General features: G+C 36.9%; 1 protein-coding gene across 6 annotated transcripts in view; it reads right to left on the bottom strand.

Moving 5' to 3' along the window:
- Nucleotides 1-16,671, bottom strand: part of LOC131061733 (gamma-tubulin complex component 2) — a 188,189-nt gene that overhangs the window by 67,342 nt on the left and 104,176 nt on the right. For all 6 annotated transcript variants that reach the window (XM_057995545.2, XM_057995548.2, XM_057995547.2 and 3 more), the window contains 5 exons: nucleotides 10,523-10,614; nucleotides 10,350-10,422; nucleotides 10,112-10,264; nucleotides 9,886-10,005; nucleotides 9,738-9,791 (listed from right to left, as the gene is read on the bottom strand). In XM_057995545.2, coding sequence (XP_057851528.1) covers nucleotides 9,738-9,791; nucleotides 9,886-10,005; nucleotides 10,112-10,264; nucleotides 10,350-10,422; nucleotides 10,523-10,614 — 492 coding nt within the window. The remainder of the gene's footprint in view (nucleotides 1-9,737; nucleotides 9,792-9,885; nucleotides 10,006-10,111; nucleotides 10,265-10,349; nucleotides 10,423-10,522; nucleotides 10,615-16,671) is intronic.

Genomic DNA, 16,671 nt, shown 5'->3' with positions numbered 1-16,671 from the left:
TGATTTCTTCCTAGATTCAGGACCTATTTCTTGGGGAAGTAAGAAGCAAGCCATAGTTGCTCATTCTTCAATAGAGGGTATGTTGTCCTCATTTTTGTTTTTAAAAATGATCCATTACATAAAAAAAAAATTGTCAAAAAATAAAAAATTTGCTCTATGGCACGCTTCCCAAGGCATAATTTTGCTTCGCCCTTGGACTGTCTTAATCTTCAATCCATCCTTGAACCACGTTTCAAATTTCGTCGCATTTTGGTTTCGTTTGCTATGTCTTTCCTTCAATTTCAGGTTTTTTCTCCCTGACTGCAGGTGGGAAATTTTCCTTAAGTTGCAAGTTTTATGTTTTTCTATTATTTTAGTGTTGTAGGGAAATTTTTAGTTAATTACAAGTGCTCTTAATGAAAAATAGAACTTGTAACTTACTTTTTATTTCCCCCTTGTTGTTTTTTGTCCTTTAAATCATTATAGGAACTTTTTGGGCATATTACAAGTAAACTTTAAATTATAAAGTTAAAATAAAACTTTTAATTCTTTTAAAAAGTTCCACTTAAGTGATTTTAAATTATGGTAGGGGTTTTTATCCTTCATTACAAGTTTTATAAAGTCACTTTAAGTTGTAATAGGGATTTTATTTCCCTATTACATGTTTTATTTTTAAGTTGTTTTTATGACTTGTAAAGGGATTTTTATTTTCCCTTTACTAGTCTTTTGTTGAGTTGTTTAAAACTTGTAATAGGAGTTTTATTTCCCTGTTACAAGTATTTTAAACTACTTGTTTGCTCTCAAAAACCCGATTTTCCTTATTGCATGCAATTTTAAACTTATTGTTCTTTCCCAAAAACCCAACCAGCAATATTGGAGGATTTTGTTGAATATTTCCAATGATTTTTGTGGAGAAATTCGAGGAAGGCGTTTTGGATTCCTTGCTATTTTCATGCATTTTCCAACTCTCTTCATGCAATTTGGAAGACATTATCGCTGATTTTATGGTGTTTTAACAGTAAAAACGTTTTTGAAAAATGTCACGATTTTTTTCTTCAATGCCACGAATCTTGCCTTTCCTAAGTCGTTTTGGCTTCTTTCACCTAGGCGTGGGGTTTGGATGAAGATATGACCAATTGTCATGCCATTTTGATAGCCGTTTTCTTAAAAACATGGCTAGGGTTTGAATCTTCTTCTTTTGTCTATAAGAGATTCTTTCTCTTCATGATAGTTGTTAGTTTTGTTTAGCTCTTTCCTAAAATCGGTTTTTGTGAGAGATGTTTTCCCTTTGTTCCAAGTTTACAAGGCAATTTGCAAATTGCCTTGTCTTTCCCCATTTTCCCTCTTTACTTGCATTTGGGATTTAAAAACCTGATTGCATGTAAGATGAAAATAGTTGATTTACCCCTTTGGTTGAAAAATCTTAACCATCTTTTGGTGAAATTTCAAGTTTCAAAGTCGGAAAAAGCTTGTCTTTCCAAAATCGGGTTTTTAAAACTTGATTACAAGTAAAAGTTCTTCCCATTTTTCATATGATCAACATGGAAAAGTTCTTTAAAAGTCCATTCATAACCATCTACACTTGTTGTTTTTGGTCATAAGCTTCATTTCCCTCATATCAAGATCCCTGTTCCCACCATTTCATCCACTCATTTCATACCTTCATTCATTTTCCCCATTTAAAGTATACTTGCAGTCAGCCATCTACAACCCGAAATTGGTCCAAAATGCACTCAAAAAACACTTGAAAATGAGTTTTAAAGGTCCCATTACACATATGAGGTTAAATCATGTTAAAAAACCCCAAAAATCATGTTAAAATCGGGCTCACAACTGATTTGGGCCACATAGACATTCAGGACTTCAGAGACAGGGTATATTCTCCTAACGCCTATGGCAAGCCTAGGCGGATGATGGAAAGTGGTATCGCTCAGGCGGCAGGTTTCCCTCCATCCATGCAGAATTATGAGCTAGTAGTTGAGGCTGCCTGACATTATCAGCCAGAGACCAGATTAGTGGTTCTAGAAAATATAGTGCTAGCTGACTTCACACCTGAGGCCATTGGGGATGCATTTGACATCCCATTTCCTGATAATCCCATTGCTATAACTATAGATGAGGCATAGGTTGCTTACGACATGAACCCTGGTAAATGTAGGACATTGATAAATGAAGAATGGTATAAGGAGAGAAGGCCTTCGAGTATTAGGATCAGTAAAAAGACCCCAAGAAGTGACTTTCATAATGAACATGGTGATATGGTCACCTTACTCAGTCGGGTTATGGGACTCCCTCAGTCTAACATTTTTGAAGAGTGGATGTTCTACTTTACAGAGCAGGTCTTTGTCGGGAAATCCAAGTTCGACTGGGCTCAGATCATCAATGATAATATCCATACACAGCTGGTCGAACTTGAGGAAAAGAAGTACATCACCATGACCTCCTACCTAATTTACATGTTTGCCCAACACCAGCCACTGACAGGATTAATCAAGAAGGGCGAAATCGGGAACGGCCCCAATCAGGTAAAGGTGTACGACTGCTACCCTCAACTGCACTACTACGACATTGCTCAAAGAGAAAAGAACAACGTTGCTTATGCAATTGGTCAATATGAGCATGTCAATGATGCCTTTACAATGCACCTAGTCAGGTTGATGCAGTGGGGATTGCACATAAGGCTCTCGGAGCAGGGTACCATTTTGGTACAAAAGTATGGCGCCTGGTTTATTCAATTCCCTAAGTTCACCTATATCAGGATAGCCGGCTTTGAGGGAGCTTCGTTCCGACTTCCACGCTATCCCACATACAAAATAGTCCTTATGGAGGTTGCAAGGCAGGCACATCCAGCAGGCAGCGTACTCAGAGATAAGAAGCAGTCTGGATTCACCTTCCCTATGATTTGGGTGCCCTCGATGTGCATTTCAAGAATTCAGTACAAGCTAATGAGTCACTTGTTGAATTAGCATCTTATGGCCTACAGGAAGATTTCCCAAGGAAGTGTTTCGATCATGACAATTTGGCAAGAAGAGCCTACGGCTAGCGCTACAGAGCAAAGGCATCAATTGAGGACTATTGGAGCAATTGTTTCGATGACTATAAGGTTCGACGGCATGAGTATTTGAGGTTAAGTGTGCAGCAAATGCGACTTTATGAGTACCGTCGGGTCCCAAATCAGGTGACAGATTCTGGCAATTGCTTGCAAGTCCAAGAGCTTAAGGCAGTAAAGTACCTCTTGCCGGGCATTGATTGGTCTCAGGATCTGATTACTGATTTTGAGGCAGTTATGGCAACTCCAGGAAGGTATACCGATCACTAGTTATCCAAGCAAATTGAGAGACTAACCCATGAAGGAATTCAATTTACATACCATATGATGGGCAGTCTCGATTCCCAGTCTTCGGAAGATGAGGGAACCTCAAGTGCACCGAAAGAAGAGGTTGAGAAATCCGAAAAGAAGAGGAAGAAAGCCAGAGTTAATAGAGGGACTCGGGCATCAAAAAGAACTAGAAGGGAAACGATCCCTATTAGAAAGCCGGAAGTCAGTTCGTCATCCAAAGACCCCAGTTCCGAGGATGACGTTGTTGAACTTGACTATATACCTGCTCCGCCCTCCCAGAGCGATGTTGATGCATTCGAGGCTAATAATCCTCCGGCACAAGGTGAGCCAGATGCAGAGGTCAGGATCATTGGTTCTAATGAGCTTGGAAATCAAGTTGAAAAGGGAGAAATTCCACCTAATCAAGAGGCTGGTAATCACGAACTCACACAGGGGAGTCGGCATGAATTACAACTAAATAGTGTCGGCGAAGATGACACCACCGTCGAAGGAGAACGAAAGGGGGATGAGACCCACGAGCCCGACAGAATTGAAGAGCAGCCATCACAAAGGGATACCCGACAATTGTTCAGTGAGGTAGGGGAAAACTCAGCTATGAGTAAAGGACTGGATACTGCATCTGTTCCTTCTATGACAGATCAATTGCAGATAGGCAATGAGCCAGCTGAAACCTCCAAGGAGCAAAGTGGGAATTTGGCCATAACATCTGGGCAAACCATCCCTCAAGATTGGCTAGTTGCTCGTGCACAGCGGAAAGCAGCCGTCAAGCCACCAATCAACTTGGAGGATATCTTCTCTCGCATTGGAGAAACAAAGTCCAAAGGAAAGAAAAAGCCCAAGACCTACTCCCCGATCACCAAGGATAAGCAGAGGAACTGCACCATCCATATCGCTACCCCACCTATCGATAAGCCAGCAGACCAAATTGCATTGGTCGATTATAGCATTGCAACCATCCTGATAGGGGGAGCCACCAAAGAGCAAGAAAGGAAAGAGTTCAAGGACTTCATGCAGAATATGCTCAGGCAACTTGACGAAATGACTGCTAAGAGAAACATGTACTGAGTTCGTGCTGAGCAGGCTGATGGATATATTGATCACCTGCTAAAACCATTGTGTCATAACCCCTCCTTGGACATTGGATTAAATAAATACGATAATTAAAACATTTATAAATTAACATTTAATGATATTGGAAAATCGTCTCATTTATGAGACTTCACGATTTTCCTTTAATATATGATTATTAATATTTATTATTTGTTATGATTATTATTTATTATTATTGTTTTATTTTAATGTAACGTTCATATTTCAATTATTAATATTATATTAACTATTAAAGAAGTTTTACCATTAAAACATAAAATAGATATATTGAATATATTACACTAACCGAGTCAACTTAGTTCACTAATTAATATACATTGTATTATGTATATGAATCAACTATTATATGATTCGATTCTATGAGTTAATTAATATGAATCGATTAATATATGAACCGATTCTATATAATGCTTAATATATATGAATTGGTTAATATAATAATAAACATCATTGGTATTGACATGATAAACATAAATGAGCAACCAACAAGCATTAAGTAGATATCCGATAAAGGAAGATATTATAAGCATCCGATTGCTTTGGATCAATTATTGCTGCATAGTAAGGATCGACCCATAGAATGCTAAGTAACAACCAAAGAATATCGATTAAGACAAGAACTAACAAGCAATGATTAATCATGGAGGGCAGCGATTATACAAATGAAAAGTGTTTTGCATAATAAACTAATTGGTATCATGAAGGGATGCGATTTGTATAACAAACCAATCTATTTATGCTAGGAAGAGGTGCGATTCGGAAGAGCTATGCCCCTTAGACCTTCAAGAGATGCAATCCCTTCAATATTGCAAGATATATAATGGATATCAAATCCATTCTCTCTGGGGCAGCAGATTACTTCTTATTTTATTTACATCCTTATTAGACCGCTCAAGTGAGCAAGTGCCATTGGCATAAACTGGTTGCATATACATAAAGAGCAAAATCAGGAAGAGCGCCATTGTTGTTTACCAAGACCGATCCGCATACTCCTAACCTCTGATTTTGCTCATTGTGCGTCATTGAAGCATTGAAGTTTCATATGGAGGTCAGCGGTTTTAATAAGAGACTTAGACGATTCTTTTTATGACAATTTAAAGGAGGATTGGTGAGGAATCGGCCCCTTATGAATTAAAATCAGAACCGAGCCTAGGCTGCCATGGCCCATCGTATTTGCCTCTAGCTTGTCGATTTGTCTTCCAAACTCTACATCGAAAGTAGCGATACATCCCAGCATTGAAGGCGATCCTATTGGTAGAGGTTTGAAATGCTTTTGGCTGCCATTCATTGAGATCTCAAACTTCACATTGCAACAGTAAGGGCGATTTTGGAAGAAGACCGATTCGGCACATTAGAGGGTCTTGGACATTGGATATTGCTTTCTTCTTCAAGGCATCATTATCAGGTTCATTTACAAGTAGCGTTCATTGTAAATTCTTAGTGTGAATGCATAAGTATAGTTGCAGTCCTTGAGTCTTCAGAAGTCTGAAAATTGTTCATTTATGACGGTCCATGTAATTGTTCATTAGCTGCTCAAGATAAGTAAGTCTTCCTTTTCATTAAAGTCTTGACTTAGGCATATAATAATTAAATTACCCAAAAAGCTTAGCCACCTGGCTTATTAATGAAGTGGTCCCCTAGTTATAATTAATTAGGAATATCCTATAAACGTAAAATTCAAAGACCACCCTTTATTAATTATTAATTTATTCCCTTTATTATTATATGCCTTAGCCTATGGGAATAAAATAGGTTAGCAATGGTATATATTATTGCGCTGGGAGGAAAGGGACATTACACATTGCAACATGCCCCTGAATCCCATGTCCCCCCATTGGCATTAGCACAAAGGAATACAACAGAGTTTGAAGGAGTACATGATACCGCCAAAGCTGTCAAGGAATGGATTCGAGACATTAAGGAAAAGGGAGAACGGATCATTGAAGATGTAAAGGAGATGGCCCACCAACGAGAAACCATTCTTGTCAAATTGTTCGAGGTAAAAGGGGAATGTTTCAAGGTCCATGAGGTGGTTGGTACAATTCTTCCCCTCATGAGGGCTCTCTTCTGGACCCACACGCAGATTCCCACATTGTCCGCTTTCCTGGATCCTTATGACATCAGCATTTTTAAAGAATGGTACAGGACTGCCAACATAAAGAGTGAAACAAAAGACACCATTAATAAAGAGCAGGAGGAATGTGAGGAAATTTTGAAAAACATGAGGGATCTTGGTGGAAAGATCCTCAAATCAATGGTTTTGGGCTGGAAAAATAGTTTGTCCGATGATCGAGTACAACCAGATTGGGAGGATAGATTGAGAACTGATAAGGTCGCATACTCTATGGAGGACCTAGAGTTTGCCAGTGGATTGCATACGGACATTTTATGTTTTGAGGCTCATCGGTCCGACTGGAAGGATGGGTTAAAGCATGTAGATCGCCACTTGGAGGGTATGCAATATAAAATACGCCATCCTCTTATGCCTCCAAGCGCAGCGTTGTTCCAGCTATGCATCAGATTTCAGGAATATGCTCAAGCAAAACGTGCAGTAGGTCGAGACCTCTGGAAGGAGTATTTGCGCGGCGAGGATGAATTTCTGGAAAAAGGGTCTACAGCAGAAAAGGAGAAAGTGCTTATATAAAGTGCAAGTTTCTTTTAAAAATCTTAAAAAGCACTTTTTAGGCATAAAGTTCATTTCTAATTGCCAAAACAGTTGTAAATTTTGAGCTTCGTGCATGTGCACTTTTTGGAGCATCTTTTGGCTAGTTATTAATTACCATTTTGGGTAGTTGTTGTTTCTCCTTTTGTTGTTGATATTTTGCCTCCCATTTATGGGTATGGGCAGTTTTGGTAAAGGATGAATCTGGCCCACTTGTTTAAGTTTACATCTTGGCCATTCATCCGTTTTTGGAATTCTATATAAAGGAATTAGTTTCTCTTTGTAAGGGAGAAAAAACAAAGATTGTTGCAGAAACTCTGGGAAAACACATAGAGGATTTAATGGAAGTTAAAGTTGTGTTTGTTCTACTGTGAGTGCATGGTCCTCTTCTCCATTTATTTCATATTTCTGCAACTGTATTTAATTTAAGACAGTTATTTATGCATATATTTGATGGAAATCTTAGTTCATACCATTAAGAAATAGTTGATTATTGTTTCCTTTGCATGGTTAGTCTGAACCCCTTTTGTGCTAAGTTTGGTTATTAGATTTGGATAAATAGGTCTAAGAAATCTATCGTTCATATCTAATAAACTTGAAAATTCGAAATCCTTAGATGATTGCACTAGTTTTTACCTAGTTGTGTTAATTAGCTGGCGAAGTAATTTCTAGTTATTTTGATATTTCTGTCTATGTGTTGAAATATGTTGTCTTAGTTAGAATTAGTTAGTTGTTCTTATTCACTTTTTATCCCTCTCCTTTTTCCTTTTTCATTAAAGCAACCCTCCAGTCAAGCTTAAATAGCATCAATTAGAGGCAAAATTAGATGATATAAGACTGTAAACTCTAGGGAACCTGTACAAAACCGATTCTGTCTAACCGTAAGTCCCCTTTGTGTTTCCAGCAAAACACATCAACCACTAAGCTATCCTGCAGTCAAGACCTAACAACGGAAACATTGAGGTCATCCCCATTGATCAAATTCACACAGCATTAGGGATTTCCTTATCTCAAGACGATAGGATTCTTAGTATTTCTATTTTGCGTTGGCCGGATGAAGTCGTAGTTCTGCGACTTTAGACATGTCAACAGTTAGTTATTGAATAAGTCTTGGTGGTTGAGAGAATTTCTCAAGTTAGTTGGGATCCTCCCACCTTTTTCTCATGACTCCTCTTCTATAAATACTTGAGGGGTCTATTGTAATCTTTATCTTTTGGCAATGCAACAAAATTCTGCCAATTTGTATGTGCACTCTAAGACTTTGAACTCAGATGTAAATCAGATTGCTTTCAATAAAAGAGGCAAGCTGTGTTGAGACTTTGTGCCAATTCAAGTTGTTATGTGACGACATTTTCTAGAGTTGATTGTGAATTTTGTTCTATTGTGAAAGAGGGATTTCAATTCAATCTTGCAGACTTTGAGTTGCTAATTGTATTTAGAGTTATATGTTTGGTTTTCAGATTTGGTCTTGCAGACTTTGAGCTACTTATCATATCTGAAACTAGTGTGGAAAGCTAAAGTAGGAAGATAGCTTGTAGACTTTGTGCTGCTTCTATTTTTAAGACTTGTGAATGTGAGTTGAAGTGCATCATGTAGTTAGACTTTGAGCTGCCAAATATTGTGCTTAGTTAGCAGAAAATTATCTAAAAGGGTTGATAGGAGAATAGATAGTTGAAGACTTTGAGCTTTCTTTCTGTTTTCCCGTCCCGGGGAAGTGACGGAGGTCTTTGTGCCTTCATGGAAACTTTGCTTCCCTTTATGTTCCAAAAATCCTACAAAGAAGTCTCATTTATGTATTTGCTGTTATTTATTTCCATTGCTATTACTTTTCTGTGAAGAGAAAAGAGTATAGTTTTTCTTGAAAGAAGAAAAAAGACTGATGTCCCACCCATATTAGATTAGTTTAGTTTGTAGATAGGGAGAGTCTTCCCTTAATCAGGAGAGTTTTACTCACACACTGTGGTTCAAACCACAATTTTGTATATTTCGCCAAGTGTACAAAATTTTCAACCAACAAGGTATACCACAAAACCAACCTACAGTCCTTTATTGTGACAATCAGAGTGTTCTCAAGATTGTTCATAATCCACTGTTTCATAAATAGACCAAGCACATTGAAGTTCATTGTCACTTCATATGAGAACATGTTCAACAAAACAACATCCAGCTCCAATTCTACTCAACTCAGGAACACCGTGCATATATCTTCACCAAGCCTCTTGCACGTGTGAAGTTTGGAAGTTTTCAGGATTCTCTTATTAGTACTTTTCAACAATGATGTAATCGGGGGAGAATGTTGGCATATTCTCATTGTCCACCCGTATAACTGGTTTGTTATAAGTTGTTTTAGTCTGTTACTATTTATTAGTAACATACAGTTCTATTTGTTATTTTGTTGAAACTGTGAATGTATGGTTATTCTTTTCCTTCATGTATAAATGTTCTCCATAATGCAAATCAAGTCAAGCGATTGCTACACAAAATCTGATATAAATATCAATATTACTGTTCATTGTATATGTTAAGTCATGATACTTTCAATTGTCATCAAGGAATGACAAATATGTATTAATTGAAAGAAGGTGATAATTTTCTCCGAAATTGAAAAATATAACAACTCAGTCACATTTTTAATTGAAATTATACCTGATCAAGGAGAAAGTAATGCTTCATAGACCGCAATCTGGCCATAAGATCATACTGCACAACCAATAAGCATTAATCAAAGTCAGCCACATTCAGTGAACAGTCAATCTCAAATTCAAGTGCAATTACCAATTCCAAATTTTCTTACTTTATGAGTAATTAGGTTTAAAAGCTCTGCACTCGCAAAGTTGTATGCTATATTTATGCATTCTAGATACCGGTGGTCTGAACCTGAATTTGTTAGTTTTGCATTTTCCGAGAAGGGGACCTGAAACATCCTAGACAAAGTTAAACTTGACATTTCAGATACATGATTTCATTTTAATATTCTTGTAGAAGGAACCAAAGAAACACAGGATTTTTTACACAAATACCTGAACACTATGGCCACACTCTCTCAAAACGTTTAAATATTTGCCAGTTGTCAAAATTGTTTCTGCTGAATTCAAGAGAAAGCTAGGAATACCAGGCTTGAGGCTGTAACGTTGTTGCCAGTATTTAGCATTGCAGTCCTCAGTGAGACTCTCCTATAAGAAATGTCAATGAATTGTTTATATCCCACTCAAACACACAATGGTACAGAATTCAAATTATGTTTTCAGTTATTGATACCTTTTGCAAAGTCTTGTCCTCAGCAATAAAAAATTCACCATATGGATCATCAATCACTCCTTCATAGACCCACCTGCATATCCAAAAAAGCATTTCTAAGAGATGTAATAGTAATTATAGAACAAGAGTTCAATGTATTTATAACAAGCATTAGTTCTAGAGTGTGCGTTTACCTTTCTAAGATGCCAAGGTATGCAGCACTAGCATATTGCGAGAGCTTCTCAAGTAAGGACCTTGCAGCATTGTCACCAGCCATAGCTGCAGCCTTTCATTGAAAATAAATGATAACCAAAAAATCAAACCATCAATTATATAATTTTCAGGAGTCTAATAATTTAAGTAGTTGCTCTCAAACACGTATTCTCCTAAATATTTTATCCATAGCACAAAAACTCACTCTTGGAAGTAAACTAGCAAAAAACAGAGAGACTTTTTCAAAAAATTGCAATTTAAACATGAAAAAGCCAAGTTAGGGTTAGAGTGATGGTTAGCATTTTCAAAAAAAAAAAAAAACACTATAGCGTTCAAATCAGGGTCATAATAAAAACTATTGCCAAGGAATCAAAATTTGACATAAAATCAGATTAGATTACCATAAAATCAGAAATCTTGATTTTTAGCAGATTTGATCAGATAAAATTGCAATAAAGTCACAGTAAAAAAGTGACCTTACATTCCTTTCAAATAAGTAGCATAAGTTCTTTTAATTTGTATTTTTTCAACAACTTGTCATTATGACAACTTACATAAGGTAGCAGTCATCTAGTTGAGAATGTAAAGCAGCTTCAAGACTGATAATTTTTTCTAGGGATTTCCTAAAAAACCTCTTCCTTGGGATTTCCTAAAAAACCTCTTCATCTAAAACATGCTTTGATCCTGCCATGCACTCAATGAAAATCTACAACTACAGTCAGACAGCTCTATTGACTGAATATTTGATTGACATTGTACAGAAGCTATTGAGAGTTTCCACAAGGCTTCAATCCTATCTCAACACTATAGATCTTTCAAGCAAAGTTCTCAAACTCGGACTTGGCTTGAACTCGGCAAGGCCAACTAAACTCGTGACTTGGCTATGACTCGGCAACAACTAGGCAAAATTAAAAAACCCTTGAAATTTAGAGATTTTTAACGATTTAAACTTGTTTCATGCACCCATTATTGAATAAAGCTTAAAGACACTATAACATCATCAAATAGAAGCTCTAGCTCATCCTCAGCCTCAGCCTCAAAGTAGTTTGCCTACCTCCTACAAAGGCATCTAAGGTAGGTCCCGGATGACTGAGTAGCCATAGTCTTCGCCTGTGAGGTGCCACAATGATCAACATCAATTGTGCATGTGTCTGATCGTGCTCCATCCTCCTCCTCTGCCATAGCTACATCCTCAGCCTCTCTGTCTGCCATGTTTGACATGCCGCGGCACGAGTCCTGGAGCTCGAACTCGACGAGTTTTACCATAACTCGTCTGACTCGGGTAGTAGCCATAGTCTCTGCCTGTGAGGTGCCACAATGATCAACATCACTTGTGCTTGTGTCGGATCGTGCTCTATCCTCCTCCTCTGCCATAGCCACAGCCTTAGCCTCTCTGTCTGCCATGTCTGACATGCCACGGCGCGAGTCCTGGATCTCGGACTCGGCGAGTTTTACCATAACTCGCCTAACTCGCCCAAGTCAAGCGAGTTATGAGCAAAACTCGCCGAGTCAGAGTCACGAGTTGTCAAAACTCGTCGACCTTGGCTCGACTCGCCAAGTCCGAGTTACGAGTTGTCAAAACTCGCCGACCTTGGCTCAACTCGCCAGACTCACGGCGAGTTTAAGAACTCTACTTTCAAGTGAGAAATATTAATTTTTAAAATTCCTTTGAACTTGAGGCTTTTCCCAAATAGGGAAGAAGCATTGGCAAAGGAGATTTCAAAAATATACTAGTGATCAAGGAGCTTGTTTCACAAAACCTGGAAATATTTACCTTCAAAATTTCACTGAACAACAAATTGCTCATCATTATTCAAAAAAATACCAAGCCTAGAAAAGATATTTGCCTTTCCCTGTCTGAATATTGTACGAAATGAACCAGTTGAACTTTCACTCTCTAATTACTGCTCCAGGATAACCAATAGTTTTCCCTCTCATACTATTACACCAAAGAACAAAATAACCTCGCAGTCTTGCCTTGTCATCCATAATGGATCTTTTAACGCCAAATGCTTTTTCATTTTACCCCACAACAAAAATTATTTGCCCTTCAAAGTAAAGGCTTACCTTCTTCCAAGCTTCTCCTATTCATCTTCCATTAGATTAAGTCCCTAGCCACTACCCATGACACCTTCTTAAGATTGATAACAATTCAACAATCAAACCCCCCCTAATAATCATTCAAGGAATACAAGGACGCAGTGCCAAATTCAAACAATAGTTTCCTTGAAATGACTAAAACCAATCTCTAACATGGGAAAACACTGCAGTCCACAATCACATCAGACCAAGACTCATCCAACAGAATAGCAGCTCCTCTCCTACCATGATCATGGCTAGTTTTAAAACAAAAAACATCATGCCAAATAAACTTAAAGGAACTAAGCAGAATTAAACTCAACTAATTCAACCTCTTGTAAAAGCAGAAAGCTGAAAGAATCTCTAGACCTCCTAAACATATAAAGAATAGACTCTATATCAGTGTTATTCAATGTCTAACATTGACTAGAAATATCCATAAAAATCACAGGGGGAAAGGGGGTTGTTTACGTTTGAATAGTCTATTCAAAAATTCATCAATCTTCAGTTCCTTCCCATTTTTCCTCTTCCCTCACTTGTTGGGAAACCAGATTCATGTTTCCTTGCATCATCCTTCCTCATCACCTGGGACTTGGTGGAAATATCATCACAGTTTATAGGGCACACTTCATCTCCTACATCCTCAGAAGCAATATTCAATTCAGATAGTATCTGTCTCTTATTAGCATTACAATTGTCCTATTTAAAAGCCTGAAAGGAGCCCCCAATCAAAATTCTAATTTTTTAAAATTAATGAGCCTCTCATCAAAAGTTGAGTCTGAGCCCAAAATACTTCTACTGAGACTAAGTCTCAACATAATAGTTTTATTAATAATCCTCTTTTTAACTTCTGATAAACGTTTGCTCACACCAAGTAAGATATTTTATTCTACACAGTTCAGCTATCAGTCTCATGTACTTACTATAGACATACCTTATGATTTTCTGTCTCATGTTGTTTTTTATATTCTTATATGTTTCATGTCTGCTATACAAAATAAGGTTAACTAAAATTGAAACTTTACATTGTGTTTGTTTAAAAACAAAATACTTAAATCAAATCTAGGTATTAAACACAGTTACTGGACACACTTTTGTAAAGGCAACAATTACAGTAATCCATATTAACAACTTTGCACTCAACTAGATTCTCTCATGTCCTGTTTAGATCATGATTCCCAACATGAATCTGAATAATCCTGTGGTCAGTCATAGACATGTACTTGTAAGGCTCTGAGTTCACAATCTAGCAACAATTTTATATAATACATTAATAATATCATTGTTTTGAAGGGGTGTTAAACATGCAACAATCTCTCGAAAAGTTTATATGTAGAGTTTTTATTCTTCTTATTGAAAAAAATTGGAGGTATATCACAAAAAAATTGACCATTACCTCTTCCTATAGTTCGGATAGCTCTGAGTGAAGCTAGTGGCATCCACCGAACATAATTTAATTAAAACGCGTGGATTAGAACTTGAAACCTTATGGAATGAAGATTCTTTGGATGTTAACCACACTAGTATGATTTGCATGCCACTAAAAGGTGCTTGAAACCAAAGAAGCAACACTCTGCAAAAAATTGCAATTATACCCGATTAATTGGGAATAGCCCAGGTCAGACTTTTTCCCCAATTTTTGAAAAAATCGTGTTTTTTTGGTCAACGATTTAATCAGCACTTAAATTGCGATTAAATCATCCAATCAATCGGGTAAAAATCATGAAAAAAATAAAAAACCCTAAAACAGATGCTAAAACCAAAAAAAAATGCAAACTGTGAAAATCACCCCATGAACTGCCTATATAGTGGCTCACGCGACATGCTTTCCACACCTGGTTAGGAAACAACCAAAAAACGCATGAAAGGGATTCACGAAGGAAGGCGCAATGAGTTCCTGCAAATTTGGCAAGACCTCCAGAGCCACATATCTGTGAATACTGGACATGTTATCTTTTCTGTAAATATAGCGTATATTGGTTAGTTAAAATAGCAGCATTAATCGTTTATAAATTATGTTTATCAATATTTCTACCAATAGTATTATTACTATTTACCAACAGTATTAATCATTTATAATTTATGTTCATCAGTATTTTAAATTACTCAAGTCTAAGTTGTAGCCCGTGTTTACTAATCTTTGAAAGTTAACAATTGTTTTCCGTTTTATGTATGTCAATCCCTCAATAACTAGCATCTCTTCTCCACTATGGAGTCTCAACTCCACACAATAAATACAATCTACCACCATTTGCCCATTTTTTCTAATAATGCAATAAGGTGTCACTAAATGTAGATGTGTTTGTTTCATTTACTTTTAGATTGCAAGAAATCTATACTTCTTAGTAAACGTGAATAATCTATGGCAAGAAATCTATACTTATTAGATTGCAAGAAATTGGTTTGCCTTACAAGAAAAAGCCTTTTGTAGCAATGGCCACTAGAGCGAAGGTTGTTGTGTAAGCAATTCAAAATGGACATCAGAACAGGGATTGATGCTTACACCACAGCCTTCACTCTAGTTGTCATTGCTACAAAAGGCTTTTTCAAGGGAATCAATGGACCCACAAAATGGAGAACTCCAACTCCAAATATACAACAATCTTTGTTTTGTAGATGACATCCTATTTTGTTCAACTTTTATGCTCCAAAAATAAAGCTTCTTAATAAAGTTCTGTAGCTTTATCAAGTGACCTTGGGATAAGAAATAAACAGCAGCAAGTCCTGAATGCTGTTCTTTTATTTTTATAAACATCAAATTTTCAACCCTTTGGACTTCAAAGAAGAGCAGCTTCCTATGACATATCTTAGCTTTCCTCTATAAATGCAACAAACTTGCAATTTCAACTTTCACATTCGACTTACAGAGGTCTTTCCTCAATAGGAAGTAAGTTTATATTTATATTTACAGATGTCTTCTATTTATATTTAGCATTAGCAAATCAATAAAGTGACAACAACCTGGAATTGGATTTTATATCTAAAGCAGAAGCATACACAATAGATATATATAATGTGTTACCATTCTAACCCTACTCCAGCAAGATGTATAAACTCATCGTTTTCTTTTTCAAGGTGTAAGTTTGTATCCCAAACTTCAATACAAGAAATACATGATGGCATACTGTAATATAATTGTATGACTAAAGAAAAAGCATGAAAAAAAGGATGTTATCCCTTACATATCCAAGTTAAGAAATCGGCTTAACAAAAGCAAAACAGGGTCTTACACACCTTTATAAACTTCATACATGGGTCCTTAAACTGTTCCATCGACTCTGCATGCAACTGTTGTTTTAGACTATGCTTTAGGCCTGTGTGATCTGCTCTCACTATGTCGTAAACGTTTGATAGCTCTGCAAAACTCTTGGTGCTTGAAAGTTGAAACCAATCTATTAACCCCCATACTTAGCCTTGTGCTACATACATTCCTGAAAGCAAGGCATATAATACTTTTGTGAAGCTTCAATCTGAGACCCTTGATCGATCCTAGGTTGGATTTTCATTGCTCTATAACCCCCAGGTCTAGTCCCTTTTTCATCATAGACGAGATGGTTACTAATCTGATTTGTATCTTCATCCTAGACATTCTGAAGTCCTCTGCTATCCATAAGGAAGCATTGCATGTTGTCAATGATATGAAGTTATCACCCTTCTTTATGGTGTCATCCATTTGTTATTTCTTAAGAGTTAATCTTAAGTTGGTGTTGGACTTGTTGAAACTTGAAACTGTTACTTTTGATATTAGGCAGGTATATTTTATGAGAAACATGAGACATATTCGAGAGTGATAGAAATCATACACCCCAGGTGTCTTATTTAGAATTTGTATTCTTATATCACTAAAATGACAGCCAGTGAATTTTTCAATGTAGGTTGAAATGTAATTCATTCTCAATGGATAGAAAGATTGGCCATGAATATCAGGGAGCTCATCAAGATGAGATAATTTGTGACAGGATAGAAAGATTGGTTAAATGCTGTAGCTGAGGGCTTTATGTAATCATTTTCAGATTTATGAGGGGTTTTGTTGTTGTTAAATGCTGCAGCT

The sequence above is a fragment of the Cryptomeria japonica genome, chromosome 3, assembly GCF_030272615.1.
Source record: "Cryptomeria japonica chromosome 3, Sugi_1.0, whole genome shotgun sequence".
Classification (NCBI taxonomy): Eukaryota; Viridiplantae; Streptophyta; class Pinopsida; order Cupressales; family Cupressaceae; genus Cryptomeria; species Cryptomeria japonica.
The sequence above is the reverse complement of the archived record's forward strand: the minus strand, read 5'-3'. Positions and strand labels throughout refer to the sequence as shown.